This window comes from Mirounga angustirostris, unplaced genomic scaffold (assembly GCF_029215605.1).
Source record: "Mirounga angustirostris isolate CCGP_5_RB_7025 unplaced genomic scaffold, mMirAng1.0.hap1 SCAF_9, whole genome shotgun sequence".
In the NCBI taxonomy this organism is placed as follows: domain Eukaryota; kingdom Metazoa; phylum Chordata; class Mammalia; order Carnivora; family Phocidae; genus Mirounga; species Mirounga angustirostris.
In genome coordinates this window covers 39,987,958-40,009,954 of record NW_026991717.1, presented here as the reverse complement: position 1 = coordinate 40,009,954, position 21,997 = coordinate 39,987,958, and the positions used below count along the sequence as shown (strand labels likewise).

The 21,997-nt window shown below is 53.1% G+C and overlaps 1 protein-coding gene across 1 annotated transcript in view; it reads right to left on the bottom strand.

Annotated features, from left to right (window-relative positions):
* MEGF11 (multiple EGF like domains 11) overlaps window positions 1-21,997 on the bottom strand; it is a 261,614-nt gene that overhangs the window by 21,804 nt on the left and 217,813 nt on the right. The window contains exons 12-17 of the mRNA XM_064570282.1: window positions 14,200-14,320; window positions 13,057-13,220; window positions 11,509-11,611; window positions 5,962-6,108; window positions 5,466-5,600; window positions 341-469 (exon numbers count right to left, since the gene is read on the bottom strand). Of these exons, the coding sequence (XP_064426352.1) occupies window positions 341-469; window positions 5,466-5,600; window positions 5,962-6,108; window positions 11,509-11,611; window positions 13,057-13,220; window positions 14,200-14,320 (799 nt within the window). The remainder of the gene's footprint in view (window positions 1-340; window positions 470-5,465; window positions 5,601-5,961; window positions 6,109-11,508; window positions 11,612-13,056; window positions 13,221-14,199; window positions 14,321-21,997) is intronic.

The window sequence follows — 21,997 nt, the reverse complement described above, 5'->3', positions numbered from 1 at the left end:
CTAGTCCCTGCCCCTCCTTCCTCCCCAACCAAACTTAGGGGCTACTCCTTGCTCAGGTGCTCATGGAGTATTAATTCTCGGTGGGGTAACAATGGTACTCCCAACAATATCAGTACCTTTCATACTAACAGTTAATAATGCCAGTGATCAACCCTAATAACTCATCATGTCAGCTATGGGACTCTAACTGGGACTCAGGTGGACAGTCTTGTCTGTGGAAGGAGATTTCAGTCCTGGGAGGTGGAGGCACCAGGGGCAAAAAAAGAGGTTCTGGGCAAGGAGGAGGGTGTGTTTTGGGGCCTGGCTCCTGGTGGGGGGCATTCCTTGGGCAGTTGCTTACCCTGTGAGCAGTCCTTGCCAATCCATCCAGGGAAGCACTGGCAGGAGCCATCGATGGGGCTGCAGGTCCCATTGTTGGCACAGGAGCAGAGCTGGGCACAGTCCTGCCCAAAGTGCCCTCCAGCACACACTGTGGGCACAGGACAGCCTGGCACCTGCCCTCCCACCTGTTCTCCTCAGACCCCCACCCACAGCTGCTGCGCCCCTGGAAGTTCCCAGGCCACAGCTCTGACGGCCCCGGGCTCCCAGATCTCGGTGGGAACTGCCCACCTCCACAGCCCCATCACCCTTCTCCAGTTGAATTCCCTTCTTGTGTCCACAGCTGCATTCCTCTGGAGGCTCAATTAATGATCCCCTTTGAAGGCACAGACTGAGGCCCAGAGGGGTAGAGTTGCTTGGGCCTCACAGATGGAAGCGGGTGAGGCTGGGAATCCCACCTCCGCCCTCCATCCAGTGCTCCCCACACTGCTCCGCAGCCTTCTGCTGTCCGTTACCACGTTCTTGCCAGCATCACTGATCCCATAGGCATGAGGGTGGACAATGTTTGTAGCTGGAAGGAGAGGGACGAGGGCAGGGGAGCAGGTTGGCCTGCAGTTAGACTGTTGGACGACTGTCTCTGCCCACCCGTTTCCTCTGTCTCTCCAAATCCCACCTGTTCCTCAAGCCTTAGCTCAGCCTCCGGACAGCCCTCCTGGGCTCACAAGGTGCTGTCTTCCACTGAGCCCCTGTGGTATTTCACTTTGAGTCACTTGTAGGGTTGTGATTCTCACCCCCTACCCCCCGGAGGAGTCACCCCTTGGTCCCTAAAGGAAGGGCTGGTTTCCTCAACCAGGCTGCAAGTGGCTGTAGCACTAGGTCTGAGTGTTAGTTGAGCACCTACCTCTCATTTCCCCTGCAGTTCATCCTCCATCTGCTTCCTACAACTTAAGCTCTCTAAAGCTTAGCTCTCTTCATGGCACTTCTGTGCCCTGCTCGAACATCCTCAGTGGCTCCTACTGCCCCACAATAAAATCTGGATCCTAAAGAGCAACACTTAAGCTACTTCGCCTGGTGACTACCCCTCTCTCCCAAGACGCATAAGCCATTGGTCCACACACCACTTTCTAATAACACCCCATGTTATTAGAACTTAGCTCCAGCTGTTCCCTTCCAGAGCTTCCCTGACCCTCCTGTCCAGCTGTGGAAATCTTACCTTGCCTATAAGACTCATTTTATTTTTATTTTATTATTATTTTTTTTAAGTAGGCTCCACGCCCAGCATCAAGCCCAAGGCAGGGCTTGAACTCACAGACTCTGAGATCAAGACTTGAGCTGAGATCAATAATCAGATGTTTAACCGACTGAGCCACCCAGGCGCCCTTAAGACTCATTTTAAATGCTACCTTCCCCGTGATCCCCCTGTAGTAGGCTGCTAGTCCTTCAATCATCCAGTCTTTTCTTCCTTAGAAGTAGAATCTGGAGTTTTAGCTGGGCTTATGGCCACCTGCAATAAAGACTTGATTTCTGAGGCTCCTGCTCAGCTGGGTATGGCCATGTGACTACACTCTGGTAAGTGGAAATGCATGTCTTTGTCCATTCCTCGTCCTTGTTGAAGGATAATGTGGATTATGGATAAGAACTGTGGATAAGGTGGCTGGAGTTTAAGCAGCTACCTTCCATCAGAGGTGGAGGCCATGTGCCGAGGATGGCTGAACAACAGGACAGAAGGAGGCTGGCTCCTGACCTCTTTGTAAGCTACCTTGCCATTCTCCAGTGGTCTACTTCTGGATCGTTTCTTGCTTTCTGTTTAAGGGAAATAACGTTTGTCAGTTTCAAGCCAGTTATTCGGGGTTTTTATGTCACTTAAAACAACTTAATCCTGACTCGCCCATCATCTCTGTTCTGGGCAGCTATTTCCCTGTTTGAACTTCCAGACTCTCTGTTAGTTTCTTCCCTGGTCTTCTGTTACTGTGACTTGTGAGCTGATTTCAGGCCAGGCCTGAGTTCTGCCCATGTCTTTGTTCTCCACGATGCCTGGAAAAAGCAGGCATGATGGCTGAATGTGTGGGAGTAAACTGGCTCCCCTTCAACTCTCAAGTTCTGCTGGGGAAGGATGAGCTCTGAATGTCCCCCTCTAGACTGCAGGCTGTGTGAGGGCAGGGCACGTGGCTCTCTTGTTCCCTGTTGTGTCCAAATGCCCAGCACAGTGCCTGACACACACCAAACACTCAGAAAGTATTCCAAAATGGAATACCAAAATAGGCCCCAGGAGCAGTGACCTTCCAGTGGGTTCTGCTGGGATCACTGACTCCTGTCCCTTTCAGCTCTTCTCAGTTCAACCTTCTCCCTTCAAAGCCCAGTTGTAGCCAGCCCTCCATCCTCAGAGAAGGCTTCATTGCATTCCTGTTATGGGGGAGGAATTCCTTGAACCCCCCGAGGCCCTCAGTTGGGTGAGCCACATGGAGGATCATGGGAAGGTATTGATTCTTGAAGCAAAGCAACGTACCCAGGACCCAGTTCTCTTAAACCTTGGGCTCGCACCCTCTCCTTCATGCCACACTGCCTCCCCTTGCCAGCCCTTCCCCAACAAGATGGTCAGATTGTGGGCAGTTGGAGCCTAGGATCTGTGTCCACCCTATGCCTTTCCTGGGCATGATCAGTGGTTGGGACAGATCATGAAGGCAGCATGGCACACCAGGGTCTCTAGTCTAAAGCCTTGGGTTTGGGTCTTAATTTTATTTATGTATTCCACAAAAACTTCTATGGCACTTATATGCACTGGACACTATTCCAGGTGCTTCACAAATAGTAGTTCAGTCAACCTCGTAATACTGTCAATGTTAGATATTTTCATTATTACTCCCTATTATTAACTTAAGGAAACTGAGGGACCGAGAGGTTAAGTAATTTGCCCAAGGTCACACAGTTCGGAAGGTCTGCCACTTACTGGCTAAGCACCTTTGAGCAGACTGCATGACCCCTCTGCGTCCTGTTTCCTCATCTTTGAAATGGCCTCAGGCCGTGGTTGACAGCTGTGGGGTGGGAGATGGCTGATAGTGGGGCCCTGTACTTCCCCTGGCAAAAACCTTAGCTCCTACCAGGGTGGCTTACACACACCTAGCCACCTGCAGCTCAGGTCCCAGCTTCAGCTTCCAGAACAGCAGGTTGCCCAGCCTCCTCTTCCCCACCTCTGCGAGGTGCTTGATTTGGGGAGCCCATTCTCCAGTCCTGGCCCCGTATGGGGAGTAGGGTGAGCTGCTCCACCTACCCATACTCCCCAAACCAGCTCTGAGCTTCTCTAACAAGACAGTCTTATCTTTGAAGTCTTTCTCACCCACACAAGGCTGACAAATTCACCTACAGAGCTGCTAATGTGATCAGTCTAATACATTAATTGGTCGACTTCTTAGCTGAATCAAGAGTGAGGCAAAAAGAGGGGCGGTGGAGAAGGGGGCTGGTGAAAAGAAAACATCTGGTTATATTTAATCTATGTTTAATGATTCTGCATAAGCAGTGTCTGTAATTTGTAACTCGCTGGAAAGCCGGTCATTAGAAAGTGTCAGTTCAATTTTTTACAAGGTTTGAGACTTAACCAGGGCAGTTGCCATTAATAGCAAACTCTATTAGATCTATATGTGGAAAATACTCATTAGGCCAGCGGGCGATAAATCAGACATCGCAGGATCCGAGACTTACTCCTCGGGCTGCTTAGATCCTAATTTAGACCCAGCTTATCTGTATTGACGGCTGGGCTCCAATGTTTAATAAGTAAACCTCGACGTGTCAGGTTATGATTAAACTGTCCTGGGAGGGCTGCAAGCAAATGAAACTGTCACATATGCTTCCCTGGGGCCCAAACTTCTCATGACCTCAAAGCATCAGGGAGTGAACTTTCCATTCATACATATTAACGGCCCATACACTTACAAAGCCAGCCCAGCTCAGTGGTGATTATTCATCAAAAGATTCTGTTCCCCTGGGAGGTAGTGAGCTCTCAGTGGAAGCATTTAAACACAGGCCAGATGAGATTCTTGCACAGATGACCTTGAATTTGCTTTTAGCTCTAAGTTTACCTTAGTCTAAGATCTCTTTGCTCCTTACAGGAGAGAGTGCAAATTCTGTAACCCTGTGTTCTAAGCTGTCCTGAGGGCCCCAGACTCCCTTCCCAGTTCCCTCTGCCATCCCCACCCAGCCCCCCGCATCCTTCAGCCGCTCTACTGCTGGACAGTCAGGTGTCCACACCCAAGCTGTCTGCTCTACCCACAATGCCTTTCTGCCTTCTCTGCCTCTTAGGCTGAGGCCTCACTGAAGGCCTGCAACAGCACGGAGCCGCCCCCCCCCCCCCCCCAAATCTACACCGCCTTGGCCTAACTGAGCCAGTGATGGCAATAAGCAGCAGTATTTGCTGGAGCCAGCTTCTGCCTTCACACTGGTTGTTAAATATTCAGGAATTTTGTGACCCGTGTCAAGCCCCTGGTACCACGGAATCAGCCATGGTGGAGACATTCAGATCATGGAACTTGCTTGCAAATGTTACAAAGCAAGGCTTTTCCCCCCCAGAGAGTCAGTTTAGCAGCACACCAATGCAAATGAGCTTTGTCTCCCTTTCCGAGTCCTGCTGAGTGGTGGAGGTTGGCTGGAGTTGGCCTTGCGAAGGATTCAGCCGCCGAGACAGGGAAGTGCCATGAGGGATCAGCGATGTTGGCCTGAGTGTGGGGGGGAGAAGGCCTGGGAAGCTGCCATCTCCAGCTCCTGCCAGAACTGTCCCCTCTGAGTTCCCACGTCATCCTCTGCCTTTACCACTTGGCACTTGGCATAAGCCATTTGGGGACACTTCTTATGCAGAACTCACCTACGCTAATTTCATTTTTCATCAGCTTTGGAGTTGGAATTTCTCGGCTCTGCCACTTCCTAGCTGTGAGACCAAGGAGAAGCCATTTAACCTCTCTGAGCCTGTTCCTTTAACTACATAATAGCTTCGTCTCACGCCTGGTGGTGACCAATTCTCAGAAGGGTAGGCCCGAGCCCTGATGAGGCAGGGAGCTGCCTCCACGGAGTATGATGAGAATCCCCCAGCCCCTCCTTCCAGCCACTTCCTTCCCAGGATGCCTCACCTCCCTGGCCCCCACTTGCCCTGGAGACACTACCTTGGTTGCAGAGGGCTCCGGAGAATCCTGGGAGGCACTCACAGATGCCGCTGATGTGGTGGCACGGCCCACCGCTGTGCACGCAGAGGGGACACGGCTGGGCGCAGCCGTGGCCATAGAACCCGGGGGGGCAGACTGGGGATGAAGTGGAGATGGTGGTCAGCAGCCTCAGGGGCCCCAGTCAGCTTGGCTACCTGTCCTGCTGCACATGGGGATGAAGGGAGGCTTCTCAAGAGTATGGGGAGAGCTGTCCCCACACTGCACCTTTGAGGGCCCATCCCTTCCTGCAGAGAGAAGCTGTGGTCTGGTCCGGTTTCCACTGAGGATCCAGGCTGGGCCCTGAACTTAGGGACGGAAAAGCCAGCGCAGGGAGAGAGGGGACTAGAAGGGAGGGGTTTGATGGGGGCTGACACTGACTTGTTCCGGTCCTGACTTATTCCAACAGGGAAGGGGTGGGGAAGGTGAGCCATCTGTGGGGTGGGGGGCTCAGCCTTACTTCTCTGGCATAAGGTTCCTCGGAAGCCAGGGGCACACTCGCAGCTCCCATCCTCTGGGGAGCAGGACCCGCCGTTCTCGCAGCTGCAGGAGACGGAGCAGTTGGGACCCCAGCGACCAGGCGGACACATGCTGTCACAGCGGATGCCTGTGGGCCAGAGGTAAATTTGGGTCAGAGGTAAGAGGACTGAAGTCAGAGGGAAGGATGATGGGAAGGGGCCCTCTGCAGAATGAAGGGGTGGAGGTGAGCACAGTGCATCTGGGAATGTAGATGAAAACTCCAGTCCAGGCTTGGCTGGTCAGGGAGGGATTCCAGGAAGAGGTGATGCCCAAAGTGAGTCAGTCCTAAGGGACACGGAGGAATTTACCAGGTAAAGGAAACTCTCTGTGCAAAAATTAGGAGGCAGGAGAGAGAATCACGCCTTAAAAGAAAACAGCAGAGTGTGGCTGAGCCACAAGGACAAAATGAGGTATGGCAAGAGATGAGATTGTGGGACCAAGAAGGAACCAGGTCATGAAGGGCCACCTTCCTTTTTGACATCTTCGTTGGTATCCAATGTTAGGCTTGACAGAAACCAACTGTGGGGCAAGGGAATGCTGTAATGGGGTCGGCTGCAGCAGCTGGGAGTGAGCTACATGCCCACCCATGTTAGCCCAGTAGCCACTGGTCCTTTGGGTCCCAGCCAACCTAGGGTGCAGGTCCAGACGGTGGGTGGGGTCTCTTCAGATTCTTTTGACCACGGCCCTCAGCACAACGTGGATTTTATTTTATTTTTTAAAGATTTTATTTATTTATTTGACAGAGAGACACAGTGAGAGAGGGAACACAAGCCGGGGGAGTGGGAGAGGGAGAAGCAGGCTTCCCGCTGAGCAGGGAGCCCGACGCGGGGCTCAATCCCAGGACCCCGGGATCATGACCTGAGCCGAAGGCAGACGCTTAACGACTGAGCCACCCAGGTGCCCCTGCAACGTGGATTTTAGATCTTAAGTGCACATACATGTATGACAGAAACCAACACTTTGCAAAATGACATTTTACTGTCACTGGAGGGGATGCACTCTGATGTCTTCTCTGCACTGCTTTGTACTCTATTAAGAAAGAGGAAGAAGGCCTACATAGTCTTTTTGAGATGAGATAGAGCGAATATGTACTGAGGTGATTACAGCCCGAAGGCTAAGAAGGAATTTCGAAAGGCCTGAGGCTGGAGGCCCCAGCTCTGGGGCAGAAATGCTTCCAGTCTGACAGGCATTAGGCGAACGGAAGGCGTGGGCCCAGGAAACTGGCTTGGCTTTGGAAGGCGAACATCAGAGGCTCAGAGAAGAGCAGAATTAGTTTAAAAATCATGTCTGCCTTGTTACAGGGACAGGGATTATGGGAAAGAGACAGAAAGAGGGAGGAAGACTCTCAGGCCCGGCGGAGAGAGCCAGCCAGAGCAGTAGCAGGAGAATAGTGGGACCGATCTGGAGGCAGGCTGGAATTGTACAGCCCACCTGAGCCGGTGGGAGAGGGAGGAGAGGGCTGAGCAGCCAGAGAGAGCAGGGAGCGAGGGGCCGCAACAGGGCTTTGCTCACCCTCCAGCTCCCGTCTAGTCTAGTGCCCACATCCCCTCCCTGGCCTCCCTCCCTGTGACATCTCAATTTGGCAGCAGGGCGAGGGCTTTCGATGCCACTCTCTGAGAAATGAGGCCTCTTTGTGGAGGGAGGGAATCTGGCCGGCACGCTTCACCCCTTGATGGAGGTCTCGCCCGATGCAGTTTCGGGTGCTCAAGGGGCTAACACCTGGACAAACCCCGTGCACGGACCCAACGGGAGCCTGGGGAAGCTAGCACCACGAGGCTGCTCAAAGCTTTGGATACAGCTTCAAGTCTCCCCTTCTCTGGGAACATAGGAGCTGTGACCAAGGAATTCTTCTGTGAGAAAGCCAGGATCAGACTGCGGGCCGAGGGACTCTGCTGTTCCCGGGAGGCACCCTGCCACCTGACAGGGACCTCTGATCCCATCTGTGCCCCACATGCTCACATAGTCTGACCAAGGCACACAGGTCACACTGCTCTTTCCTAAACCTGCTGCAGACCCTGCTGTGATTAATGAAACCCAATGCATGCAAAAGCCCCCTTGGGGCGCCTGGGTGGCTCAGTTGGTTAAGCAACTGCCTTCAGCTCAGGTCATGATCCCGGAGTCCCGGGATCGAGTCCCGCATCAGGCTCCCTGCTCAGCGAGGAGCCTGCTTCTCCCTCTGACCCTCCCCCCTCTCATGTACTCTCTCTCATTCTCTCTCTCTCAAATAAATCTTTAAAAAAAAAAAAGCCCCCTTGAATTCATGGCAGCTCTTTGCTATCGAGTGTTCTCCCAATCAACAGATATTTAAAACTACAGCTACTCTCGTGTGGGACCCTCAAAATGTTTTCATGTCCCAAAAGGGTTCTCTTTCTTGGGGATTGAGAACCATGGCTGCGAGGTGATCATGTAGATGGCAGGTGGTGGCAAGGGCTCACTGTTTTTAAGATCTGGCAATTATTATATTCTAGGCCTGGTTCTGTGGGAGTGGGGCCCCTGTTGGAGGTTTTCATATGTCCTAAGAACTCCCTGGAACTTAAGACACTCCCTGAGTGGGGAGAAGGGTCCAGGGTTTCCCCCTGCATGGAGAGCCCCGGTTCTACTGGAGCGGTCAAAGGGGCTGCCCCTTGGCCTGTGGGAGGGTCTTCCAAGCACAGCTTCTGAAGAGACATAGCTTCACCAGTTATCTTATCTAGGCCCTGTTTTCCCTAGTTAAATAGGGATAATAATCCCCCTCAGAGGGCCTTCCCTGTCTTATCCCTAGGGAATCTCCCTGCTTTATTTTTCAGGACTCCCTACACATCCATGTTGATGGGTAAAGCTAGGCTAAGAATCCATGTATCATGACCTCAAGTCCATGCCACGAGGCCAGCAACTCAGCAGCCTACATCCTTCAGGGTCTGCTTAGGGTCCTCCTTCTCCAGGAAGCCTTCCCAGATGTCTGCCCAGGGATTCAAGCATCTATTGGGTAGTCAGTGGCATACAGCTTTGTCCCTGCCTATTATTTGAATGTTTCATACATAAGTCTTGTGTCCCCTGCCAGCAATCTGAAGGCAGGGAACATGGCTTATTGACACTTCTGACCCTCCTTATTTGGTGCTCCTAGTGGACAGGATGCCATCTTGGTTATCTTTGCTTCTCTGGTGCTCAGCATGGTGTCTGGCACATAATGGGTGTCCAGGGACCATTGCTGTTACTGAATTTTGCTATTTAATGCTGGGCCTGACACAGTGCTGGATATACGTGGTAGTTGCCAACTAAGGACTTGGTGATTGCTTGAGTCAATAAATGCTAATTGAACGAATAGATGGCTCCTTTTTACGATGCAATTCCATGTCCCCATCCTATTGGCACGAATGCCCCGAGACCTTGGACATCTCCTTTCCTCATCTGTAGTCTGAGGAGGTTAGAGTAGATCACCTTGGAGGTTCCTTCGCTTCAAGGGGAAAAACTCATATATGGTTATAGCCCAGCTTCTTTCAATTTACTTCAATAGACATTTACTAAACACCTGCTATGCGCAGGGCAAAGTGAATGAAACATGATGGCACCTGTCAAAATCTGTGGTTTGTGTGGGCAAGGGGAGAAGACCTGCACATATTTAGGGCAGAGCAAAGCCACTGTTGAGCCAAGGCATGAGCAATACGCCAGGAGCTGGGAAGTCAGGGACAGACTTCTTGGGGCAGGGGTGGGTGGGGAGGGTTCACCAAGTGGGAGTCCGGGTCCTATGCCTGCATCCCCTCCTTTCCCCTCCTTGGTCCCCTTTTCCATTACAAACCTCAGGACATCAATCACTCCTTTGAAATGACTTCAGGACCATATTTGGGAAAATTAGCTTTATATGAGAACAGCAGAGGCCTTGCTGAAAAGTTGTCCATCAAAGACAGAATTTTTAAGCACCAGCTAGCATTAAAATCTTATCATCGGCTCACTTGAAATTAAGGCCATGAAAAATTAAAGCGGATTTCCACTTGGCTCTAGCTAGGAATCTGGGGGGCCAGTGACTAGGGCATGAGCCTTACTCTGTACCATGAGGCTGGGCAGGGGAGCCAGGTCAGAGATGCTACCGAGGAAGCAATATGCCTGGGCTTTCTGTTGCTCAGACACTTTCTGGTTGTGGAAAACAGAGGCTGCTCAGCAACCCGGTGTGAACGATTATCTGAAAACCCACACTGCCAGGAACACCTGTATCTCTCGCTCTGCCCACCACCTTGGGACTGCATGCATTCACCCAGCACAGCATTATTAAGCACTTTCTGTATTCATGGGCTACATTTATTGAGCACAGCGCCATGCCCTGTTAGCACTTGCAAGTATTAACTCATTTAAACTTCAAAATGACCCTGTAATTGCGAGGATTATAATTATCTGCATTTTATGGATGGAGAATTCGGGCCCTGAGAGGTTAAAGGACTCGCCCAAGATCACAAACCCAGGCAGTCTGGCTCCAGCTCTGTGTTCTTAACCACCATGTCATCTCTCAGTGGGTGGCAGGCAGTGGACACAGGGGTGAGCAAGGCCCTGCCTCCAGAGAGCTGATGGTCTAGTTGAGGAGGCAGATAATAAAAAAATACTCGAATGACTGTTCAGTGACAATGGAGGTAAGTATGGCAAAAAGAAGAGTGTAGGATATTATGAGAATTCATAAGAGGGACTCTTACATAGTCTTGGCTGGGTGGTAATGGGGAAGGGCATCATCAGGTGCAGAGAAAAGGAAAGAGCAATGCATGTGGAGAGAAGGCACACACAAAAGCCTGGGGTCAGGAAGGTGGTCGGCCCAGGTGGCTGCAGTGTAGTGAATGATGGGAGGGGGCGAAAGGGAGGTGGCAGAGTTGGGCGGCGGCCAGGTCATAGGGACCCTGGGCCACTGTAAGGATTTTGGATTTTCTATAAGTGCCATGGGAAGCCACTGAGGCACTCTGAGCAGGAACTGATGTGAATGGAGCTGGGGTTTGAGAAGTTCACTCTGGCCACCATATGCAGAATGGATGCAGCTGGGCAACAGGGGAGGCCCAGAGACCAAGGAGGAGGCCAGGGCAGAGCCAGCTGAGAGACGGTGCTTGGAGGACCAGGATGGCGGCAGTGGGATGGATTCACCATGTGTTTAGGAGATAGGCTGACAGACACATATAAGGGACCAGGAGTGTGAGGCTGGGCTAAGCAGAAGGTCCCCGTCCCCCTCTCTACCATATCCTCTGAGAATGCAGATTAAGCACCTATGCTCACGATGTATTAGCCTCTGTCTGATTTCTTACTGGTATGTCCCTAGCCTTTAGAACGAAGCCTGCACATACTAGGTGTTCAATAATTGGTTTGCTTGAACTGTAGGGAACAGAGAACTGAGGCCCAGAGGAGAGAAGGGAAATAAACGTGCATGCATAAGGAGCAAGAAGAAGTGAAAGAGAAAGAACAGTCAAGAGAAGTAGAACACCAAGAACCTGGTTTCCCAGGCCCTGGGGGCGGGGGGGCGGGGGGGCGGGGCAGCGGGTACCTGTCCATCCGGCGAGACAGCAGCAGTGGCCCGTGACAGGATCGCAGCCATCTGCGTGGCTGCAGTCACAGCGCTCACTGCAGTTCAGCCCAAATGTGCCATCCTGTGGAGGGAAGGGGACAGAGAAACGATCAGACCTAGACTCCCAGAGCGTCACACACTTCTGTTGGGTTTTTTTTTTTTTAAAGATTTTTTATTTAGTCATTTGACAGAGAGAGACACAGCGAGAGAGGGAACACAAGCAGGGGGAGTGGGAGAGGGAGAAGCAGGCTTCCCCGTGGAGCAGGGAGCCCGATGCGGGACTCGATCCCAGGACCCTGGGACCATGACCTGAGCCGAAGGCAGACGCTTAACGACTGAGCCACCCAGGTGCCCCTGTTGGGTTTTGATAACAAAAGTGAGCCTCTGCCCCACGGGGATGCAGAGAGACTGTGGCTGGAGTGGAGTGGGAGCACTTTTTATCACTGGTGAGCCACATAGCCATGAGGCCATGCCAAATAATTCTTTGACTACATTAACAGAAGTATGGGGTTTGGAAGGAGAGGGTGATGGTCTTGCCCTACTTTTTTTTTTTTTTTTAAGATTTTATTTATTTATTTGACAGAGAGAGAATACACAAGCACAAGCACAAGCAGGGGGAGTGGCAGGCAGAAGGAGAGGGAGAAGCAGGCTCCCCGCTGAGCAAGGAGCCCAATGTGGGGCTCGATCCCAGGACCTTGAGATCATGACCTGAGCCCAAGGCAGCCGCTTAACTGACTGAGCCACCCAGGCACCCCGGTCTTGCCCTACTTCTTGATGGTTAAGCTCAAAGGGGTGTGGTTAGTGATTGTTAACTAAAATTGTAAATGAGAATGCACTCTGCAAATCATAATGCATTGATCACATGTGAAGAATGACCAATTTATTCTTTGTTTCTAGGGAAGACGGATGGTGGCAACTGACATCTGCTTGCGTGCTCATTAGGTATCAAGAGCCTTTTATCACTCATTTCTCTTAATCCTCACAGCAGATCTATGGGATGTTTCCATTATATTCACCATTTAACGATGAGAAATAGGGTCAGAAAGGTGAAGTAACACGTTCAAGGTCACATAGTTAGGATGTGGCAAAGTCAGCATTTGAACCCAGGACTGCAGGCCTCGTTCAACAATATCATATATTGGTTGGTTTAACGTGTTTGTCTCTTAGACTAAGATCCGGTGATTCAGTCTGGGTGGCTATCACTGAATAGTGCTTGGTTTTGCCCTCTCATACCCTGATCATAAAATTATCGAGGAACAGCCACTCTGAGGGATTGGTAAGGGCTGTCCTGTAGCACTGTGTTGGGAATGATTCTGAGGCTGCCTCTGGGCTCAGGTCAGTGTGCCAGGGTCGATTAATAACGTTGACCAAGCACAGCAAGGGGGGAGTGAGGCCAGGGTGCTACGCCTGCCAGATATTTGCCATTTTATAGATGCAAGACCGGAATCCGGGGGTCCCACCACCGAGGCCAGTGCTCTTCTCTGCACACCTCTGCGGGAGAGGGGGAGAGGGCTGCTGGGCACTCACTGGGCAGGGCAGTTCGCAGGTGTCTCCGAGCCAGCCAGCGGTGCACGAGCAGGAGCCATCTGCGGGGCTGCAGGCTGCCCCGTTGGCGCAGGTGCAGCTCTCATTACAGTTCAGGCCCCACGTCCCGCTGGGACACGGCAGGGTGCAGTCCAGGCCTTGCCACCCTGAGAGCGGGGAAAGGGTCTGTCACCTCTTTGTCGGGGCCCGGCACGGCTGGCTTTCTGCCTACTCCCCCAGCTCTGTACCTGCCCCCCTAAACCACCGTTTCTCTGATCACCGGGGTAAAACACACATTCCACATGGAGTCGGCTCCGAAACACAGCAGGGCTGTTAGGAGACCTAGGGCCAGCCCGCGGGGCTCCTGCCTCCTGGCTCTCACTGCTCTTGCTGCAGGTGCATGATCCCACCTGGGACAGGGCACCAGCTGAGACGGGGAGGTCTATCTCTGCCCGGGGTGGGATCAGGAGGCTTATTTTAGGGCCCTTTGTTCTTGGGACAGGCTGGTTTCCCTGTTCTGAGGCTGGTCATCGGCCTGTTTGCTCTCAGGTCCATTTCTCCCCTTCCCCGGCTCTGATCTGCGTCACAGGAGGCTGGTCCCTGCAGCTGCATATCCCCGGCTTCCCCCTCAGCTGGCTCCCAGGTGGGCTTCACTACGGGAGACCTGGCCCACAGACTGGAGGTGGGGAGCAGAAGAGACGCCTTTGTTGGCCTTGGCAGGGCCTCTGATGGTGGTGCGGGCTGGGCCTCCCCATGTTCCACTGCTGCCACGCAGCCCCTCTATCCACACCCCAGCTCCCACCAGGTGGCCCTCACTCCCAAGCTCTGGAATGCCGCTTCCTCCATCTGTCCCTCCCACCCTAGGAGTGGTGGCAGCTTCTCCCTCCCCACTTCTGATCTCTGGTTTGTGCACTTCCCCTCGTATGCTCCCCCAGCAATTCTAATACCATTGTAACTAATCCCTCTATTACACTCCTCCTACTGAAGTCCCTGGCCTGGGTGTCCTTGGCTGGGACCTGATCTCTAAGCTCCCTGACCCTGCGTGTGGGTGGATGAGGCAGGGACAGCCCAGACTCCCTAGCCGGCAGCCCACCTGGGCGGTGTGTACATCTGAGGGGGATGGGAGCGGGCGAGGAGGCACATCACCTTCCTTGCAGGTGCAGGAGCCATCCACGGGGGAACAGATGCCACGGTTGGTACAGCTACAGACAGACGAGCAGTTGGGGCCATAGGTTCCTGCGGCACATGGAACCGCACAGACCTCTCCCTGGAAGAGGAGGAGGTGAATTTTGGATCGACGTTGTCCCACGCTGGGGGGTTAGGGGAGGCAGAATAATGCCCTCCCCTCCAGCCCCCACCAAAGATATCCATGTTCTAATCCCTGGAACCTGCGAATATGACACCTTACATGGCAAAGGGGACTCTGCAGATGTGATTAAGGACCTTGAGATGGGGAGAGTATTCTAGATAATGCAGTTGGACCCCATTTAATCACATGAGTCCTTAAAAGTGGAAGATGACTAAGCCGGTTGGAGAGAGATGCCGTCGGAAGTCCTCCACCAGCCTGTGTTGACCTTGAAGATGGCGGAAGGGGGAACACAGCCAAGGAAGGTAGTGGCCTGTGAAAGATAGGATCAACCCTCATTTTAGAGCCAGCAAGAACATGGGGACTTCGGTCCTACAACCCTGGGAACTGAATTCTGCCAATTTCTGGAGTGAGCAGGAAGTGCATTCTCCCCTGGAACCCCCAGAAAGGACCACAGCCTGCAGACCTTGACTTTAGTCTGATGAGACCCAAACCTGACCTACAGAACTGTAAGATAATAAATCTATGTTGCCTTAAGCTACTAAATGTGTGGTAGTTTGTCACAGCGGTGATAAGAAACTAATACAGTGATTGTTACCAGTCGGGGGAAGGGTCAGGCTTCCCGACTACAGCTCCAGGTGGGCAAAGCCCCGCGGGAACTGGACCCCTGAGTCTGTATTAGGTCCCGGCAGCACAGAATGCAACCCTTTGCCTCTCAATATTATTTGACTCTCACCAACAACCCCATGACACAGATAATAATGTACCTGAACCTCAGAGAAGTTAAATGTAGACAGTCATAGTTAATGTCTACTGAGCGCTTTCTCAATATCAGGCGCATTCGTACATCATCACGTTTAATCCTCACAAGACCGGCCAGAGACTGTTGCCTCAGCATTATTCCCATTTTATGGATAAAGCAATCGTATGGAGAACTTAGGTAACTCGTCCCAGGTCAGGGTGCTAAGAACGGTTGATCTCTACTGGCACCCAGGCTGGTTGCTTAGCCATTCTGTCACCAGCTGTTATAAACTGGCTTGCCCAGAAAGCATTCTTCAAGATGGAGATTAGCGAGCTCTTGAGAATGGCCCCCGTGGGGGCAAGGGAGGCAGGACGGGACAGAGGGGGGAACCTGCACTGAGGTGGCTTCTGCTGATCTACCAGGAAGCTCTGAAGCTGCAGTGGCCCTTGGAATCGTCCAGCCAGCAGAAAGGGAGGGAGGACCTTTCTACCCCACACACCCCGCCCCCCCCCCCCCCCCCAAGCACTGGCTATCTACTGCGCCGGGGAAGGAGGCATGGTTTCGGATGAATTGGCCCCCTCTGACTGAGAGGGATGCAGCCAGGAGGCCCTGTTTCCTGAAGCCAGGGAAGGAGGGGTGCCTCAGGCCCAAAGGGTGAAGCTGAGGGGCACACTACGGCGTCCACCACAGCAGGTCTCCACGGGTAGGCGATTCGTTCCAGTGAAGGCTTCAGAGTGGGGGCAAGGGACAGGGCAGCGGGGACCAGGAATGGGGACGTCAGGGGCCTTGAGGGGTGGGAGCATTCAACTCACCAGAGAAGAGTGAGGTAACGGCAGTCCAGGTGGGAAGAGTGTGACAAGAGTGCAGAGGAATGTGAGAGCTGAGAATGTTCTAAGGGTGGCTGGGGGAGGGGTTTGTGTAGGGAGAGGTGTGGGGGGGATATTTAAAGGGGAGTTGGGAGCCTTAAATGCCAGATAAGGGGGTTTGGGCTTTCTTCCATGAGCCCCCCCAGGATATGCCTTCCCCACCTCAGGAGCCCACTTTGGGGCTGTCTGCTCTGGGCATGTGGTCACTAGAAGTTGGAGCCCTTCACCAGAAGGCTCCATGGTTCCCACTCTATTCTCTGCCAGTCCCTGGCAGGCCCTGACAAGCTGGAGTCTGCAGCACTCCCATTACCCAGAAAACTCTAATTTTTCCAAGACTATAAATAGCCCCTGGGAATATATTTAAGCTCTGAGGGCCTTGGCCCACTTGCAAATTGCATGCACAGCTTATAAGTTTCTCTGCATGAATTTACTTCCAGGGAGAGGGTTTTTTCTCCTGGTCTCCTCATTAGTGTCTCCAGCCCCAGTCCTCCCAGGGGGCCTCCAGGGGCCTCTGAGCCCAGCTGCGAGTCTGCTGATGGGGCTCAGAGAGGACTCTCCACCCTGGCCCTACTCCAGGGGGCAAGATGCAGAGTGCCCAGCTTGGAATATCTGCCCCCTAGAATACTACACCAGGGCACCATTTCCTCCCAGCGAAAGCCATGCAGGGGTATCGACAGCTTGAGGTCGCCAGGCTGAGAGGAATTTCTCCTTCCCAGAGAAGGCAATAGAGACTCAGTGACTTATCCAGGGCCCCGTGGGGTATTCGTGAGGAGAAAGGAGAAGGCAGGGAAGGAGGAGAAAGTATCAGATCTTCCTTCCGGAGAGGTGGCAGAGCCCTGTGGTTAGAGAATGGACTCTGGTGCCATCCTGCTTCCGCCACTTACTCACTGCACGACCTTGCACACTTAACCACTCTGGGACTCAGTTCCTGCATCTGTAAAATGTGAAAAATAATGTCCCTACCTCATATGATTGTTAAGTTATATCTCAAGTAGAGAGAACCGTGCCTGGCAGGTAGAAAGCGCTGCAAAAGCTGTTATTACTGCAAAGAAATATCGCTTATGGAAGGAATACACAAAGCTCTGCAAGGTTTTGGCAGAAGGCAGCTCTGGAGGAGGGATCCATCTCTCACTCAATGAATCATGCTGCACCCTGTGCGGTGGAGGAGGGCTGGTGCTCACAGGGGGGCAGGAATCCTAGCTTCGTGTCCCCAGGTTCACCTTCTGCTACCCCCTACAGGCTGGAGCCCTGGCGCCCCTCCTCAGGGCTGAAACAGGCACACACCAGGGGCATGGTCTTGCGGGGAACAGAATGACTGCCCGCTGAGGGGCTACTATGTGCCAGGAGCTCCTCCAAACACTTTCCATTTGTTAGCTCCCAACACCAAAAAATCCAAATAGGGAATTGAGCCGTTTCTAAAGTGAAGGGATGCGAGCGTGCTACAGCTAACTCCCAGCACTCCCCTTCTTCCACCCTGCTGTCCTGACTCCTACCTGGTTCACACTCCTCAAGGAGCACAAGTACTAACAGGTGAACTCTTTGTCCGATTCCCTACTTCTGGCCACTGAGCTGAGTGTCAGGCCTGGTCTATAGCTGATTGGCTGTCTCTGATGATTGACATTCACAGCAAGCCAATAATCAGCCTAACCTCTCCGATTTAGACTAACAGCTCTGCCCACCTCCAGCCATCCCCTGGCCAAGGTGGAGTGATTCCCATGCTGCCCCAGGTACCTGCTCCCGACACACAGGCCATCCTCTCGTGCACACCGCCCCAGATTGGGGGACCACTAACAGGCTTTAATCACGATGGCCTGTGAGGCGCTTGAGTCTACAGGGTCAGTATTTGTGTCTACATATGCTTAGGTAGTCAGTGTATACACCTAAGAGTGTGTGTGTGTGTGCATGTGCGTGCATGCGTGTGTGCTTATGTGTGTGCCTGGGGTTATCTGTTTACCTGCCTGGGTGGATTTGGGTAGGAATTTGTGACCCCTTCCTCATCTCCTGCCCCCCGCCCCTTGCCGTGTTCCCTCCCCAGTCCTGCCCTCGTGGGAATGGGTGCATACACAGCCACCAACCATCTGGTTGGCTCATGTGCCTGCCTCTGCCCTAGGCTGGGGGGCTCAGGGAGACAGGGATCTGGTTTTATTCATGTCTAGATTCTCAGGGCTTGAGACCCTGTTGGTTCATAATGGGCCCTCAATAAATGTTGTTGAACCGAAATGCAATGTTTGTGTGTACATGCTGGCTTCTCCTGTGGACAACCAGAAGGACCGGGCACTTTCCATGTGCTTTCTCTCTCCTGCCAGGCAATTCGGCGAATGTTCGCTGCATGGGGCCAACTTGGAGCCAACCCTGGTGGTGGACTCCGGGGGCTCCCAGCATGCTGAGACTCTCCGCCCCGGGTCAGCTCCCAGGCAGCGTCCACACAGGCACACTCCTGCCTGCATCCAGATGTGTCCATCTATCTAGGCATAGAGTACAGGTATTCCGTAGTGTTGTGCAGATGGCTGAGGGGCCCTCGTGGGCCCAGGTTCCGTGGCTCCCATCACACACAGGGCATTGACTCTGGGCCTCTCTGGGGGCTCTTGTGAAAAGGGAAAGCCAGGCCAGATCCTGCCCCTCCCTGCCCAAACCCTGCCCGGCCAGGCTGAGGCTGAGAAGCCCAGCTGGAAAATTAATCTGTTGGCCTCCAGGGCATCCGCTCAGGGAGACAAGGCCCTCTGAGCTGAACAGGATGGTAGAGATGACCAAGCCCAGGGCCTTCAGGAAAAGGAGACTGTAAGCCAGAGGGCCAGGAGCTGAGACCCGTAGGCTAGTGCTCCTTAGGAGACCAGCTGAGGGACCACGTCCTGTCTGCTCCCCACCTCCCAGCCCTGGCCCAGACCAGCTCTGAATTCATGTCTGTTGATCTTTTCACACTCTGGGGGAAAAGAACAGGACAAGAGGCCAGGCTTGTGAGCGCACATCAGAGGTGAAGTTGGGGAGTTTGCATTTGGCATCTCCCGTGCCTCTCATAGCTTAGCACTTGCACCCCCACTCCCTCAGCAAGGAGCACCCCCAGGCCCTGTACTGAGGCTGTCCCCCAAGATCCCTGTCCAGCACATCTCTCACTGCTGTGAAGACAGGGTTCTCTTCTGATGGACTTGTGTTCGTGCCGGGTAATATACAGGCCTTGGTTTCCTGTTCGATTATATGCGGTTATTAAAATCAATCCGTCTCCCTGACTTTTCGCCGCCAAGGACCCTTGTGAGTATCCTCCCTCTACAAAGCCCTCTCAGTCTGAAAGACGCTGCTGATCCTCTGTGCTGGTGTCTAAAGCCAGTCACGTACTGAACAGGTGCAATTTGGCCAGTGACCACATGCCGTGTGACTCAGGTGGCAGCATCTTGTCCACCAACCATGACCTAGAAATTCCAATGATGTCACCTACAACCAATCAGAGCTTCTGAAGAACGCATGCTAACCTGAAATATCACATTGACTTAATTCTAATTAAAAACAAAAGAAAAACCTTGGTGATTTAGTTCGCTTCGTCACAGGTAAAGGAAGGCTGCCCGTGGGCTCTGTGAAATGTTCAAAACCTCTCTTGGCAACCTGCTGCAGCCTTCGCAAGGGTCTAGCTGGGAACCACTGGCTGGGTTGTCTCTAAGGGCCCTTCAGCTCTGACTCTCTGAACATCCTCTCGCCTGCAGTAGGGGTCTTAGCCCAAAGGAGGGAAGAATGGTAGGAATGGAGGCCCAGGGCTGGGGAGTCCCCCTGGGGCCCCACCAATCACACCAGCTAGGTGGCTGCCTCCTAATTCATGGCCTGGGCCTGACCACATACCATTCATAACACTGGGAGGACAGCCCACGGTGCCAGAGCTGGAAGGACTTTGGGAATCGCTTGGTCCAGCTGCCTTGTTTTACATGTAAGGAAACTGAGGCCAGGAGAGGGGAAGTGACTTGTCCAAGGCCATACAGCCAAAGCCAGGCAGGGGAGGGGCCGTGGGACTTGAATCTCTTGGCTCCCATTTCGGGCACAGGATCCTAACAGCCTAGATGGAGTGAAACTCTCAGAGAGCCTATGCTGCCCCTGCTCATGCTGACCGCACACTCACCACCAAAGCACAGAGCGTCCCCAAGACATGGCCCTGACCTCAAGGAAGGGCTGCCTGCTGAGGCCCAGATGCTTTGAGCCTTTCTCAGCACGTGGAAGTTGGTGCCTGAGTATTCTTACATCCTTATCTATCCCCATCTCACCTCCACACAGCCCACATCCCGCAGCAGCCCGGGGAAGGGAGCCCTCCCACAGGGGCGGGTCCCTGAGGTTCCAGCTCCTGCTGGGGAGAAGCCTGCCAGTCCCGCTCAGCGTCTCCACTCTGTGAATGGAGGACGGATATAAGCACCTCCTCCCATCCAAAGGCCTGTTAATTATAGATGCAGTGTTGGCTATTAACATCTTGAACTTGATTTGAAAGAGCTACTGCCAGAATGGAACCCCTGGAGCTGGTCCTGCTAAAGAGATGCAAATCTCCCCCACTCCTTCCACCTGCCTTCTTGCACAACGTGGCAGCAGAGGCCCAGACCCCAGTGGGTAATGAGCTATATGTTCTATTAAATTTGTTTCAAATGCTGTTTATTGAATTTTCTCCCCTGCAATACGCTACTTTGTAGTTGGGCCCTGTTTGGGAAAATTAATCAGCAGCTGGGCTTCTTGTGTGGATCACCCATTTTCCTTGCAATGGGCCAGAGGTTAATGAGTATTTTTTGGAGTGGGAGGAGGAGGGGGATGGGAAGTGGTTGACCCTCCCTCTCACAAAAGAGGGAGGTAGTGTTAGTGCTGCAAGTTCGGCTCTGGGTCCCCGTTAAATATGTGGGTAGGAGACAGGGGGAACAGAGTGGAACTGGGTTCTCCAGATCCAGGCCGGGGTGGTGGGTATGCCCCTGCCAGCCTATGGGAGCTCAGCAGGGAGGACTCTGGGACAGCCAGCCGAGACCCACCTGGCTTCTTGCTGGAGAAGTACCAATGGCTTAGGTAAGAGAGGGCCCTGCACCTCGGGTCAGAATACATGGGTTTAAGGCAGAAGCACTAGCTCATGGTGACGTGGCCTCACGCATCCCATCCATTCAGTCCAGAGACCTTTGCTGGGGGTTGCTCCTATTCCTTTCTCTCCTCTACTAACCCTGGAAGTTCAGGGCCACCAATGCAGGCTGATTTTGGTGTCCAACGTCATGTCAATGCCAGCAGCACCCATGTGGAGTATGCTTTGTTCCTTCCAAAGCCCCTTCCAGGCAGGTGTCCGCTCCTTGCCAAGCAGAGTACCCGGGCTGTGCTGCTGGCTCCCCCCTGCCCACCCTTCTCAGTCATCCCCACTCCCAGCTCCCAGGCTCAGGCAGTGGGAGTCCCACATAGGGAGGCTCACTTATGATTTTCCAGGGAGAAAGAATGACACATGGCCCACAAGGCAAAGAGAGAACAGTGTGGACCGAACGCCAACCGCAGAGGCCTCTCCAACGCACAGCAAACCTCACTGGACCTAATTAGCGTGTCACTGATAAAGCAGCAACTGACAGTGGGTGCATGTTGGGGAAAGAAACTCTGCATAAGGCATGAAGAGCAGAGGGTCAGAGAGACGAGAGGGAGAGAAGGGTGGAGGCCGCTTGTCACATCCATTCCCATCTCTGCCTCCCCATGCGGAGGCAGGTAACGCCCAGGGTCATTCTTTCTGGCTCCCAAGGGGGATGGGTGGAAAAGGGCTGAAGGTTAGGCCCGGAAGCCCTCTCTCTCTGTCTGTCCTAAATGAACCGGCTGTCAGTGACCTGAGGCTGCTCTGTACAGCTGTGCAGGCTAAGCACTGCACAACTCTAGGGGTGCCATTAACATGACAGTCATCGTAGTTTGTGTATACATGACATCAATTTCCTGGCAGATGACAGTAGAATGTCTCGAGAAAGGGATGCCTTTTTTAAATCTGCACAAATATGCTATCTAACTCTGTCCCCTCAAGAGTCTTCTCTGGAGGAGCACAGACACCTTCTAATAGTTCCT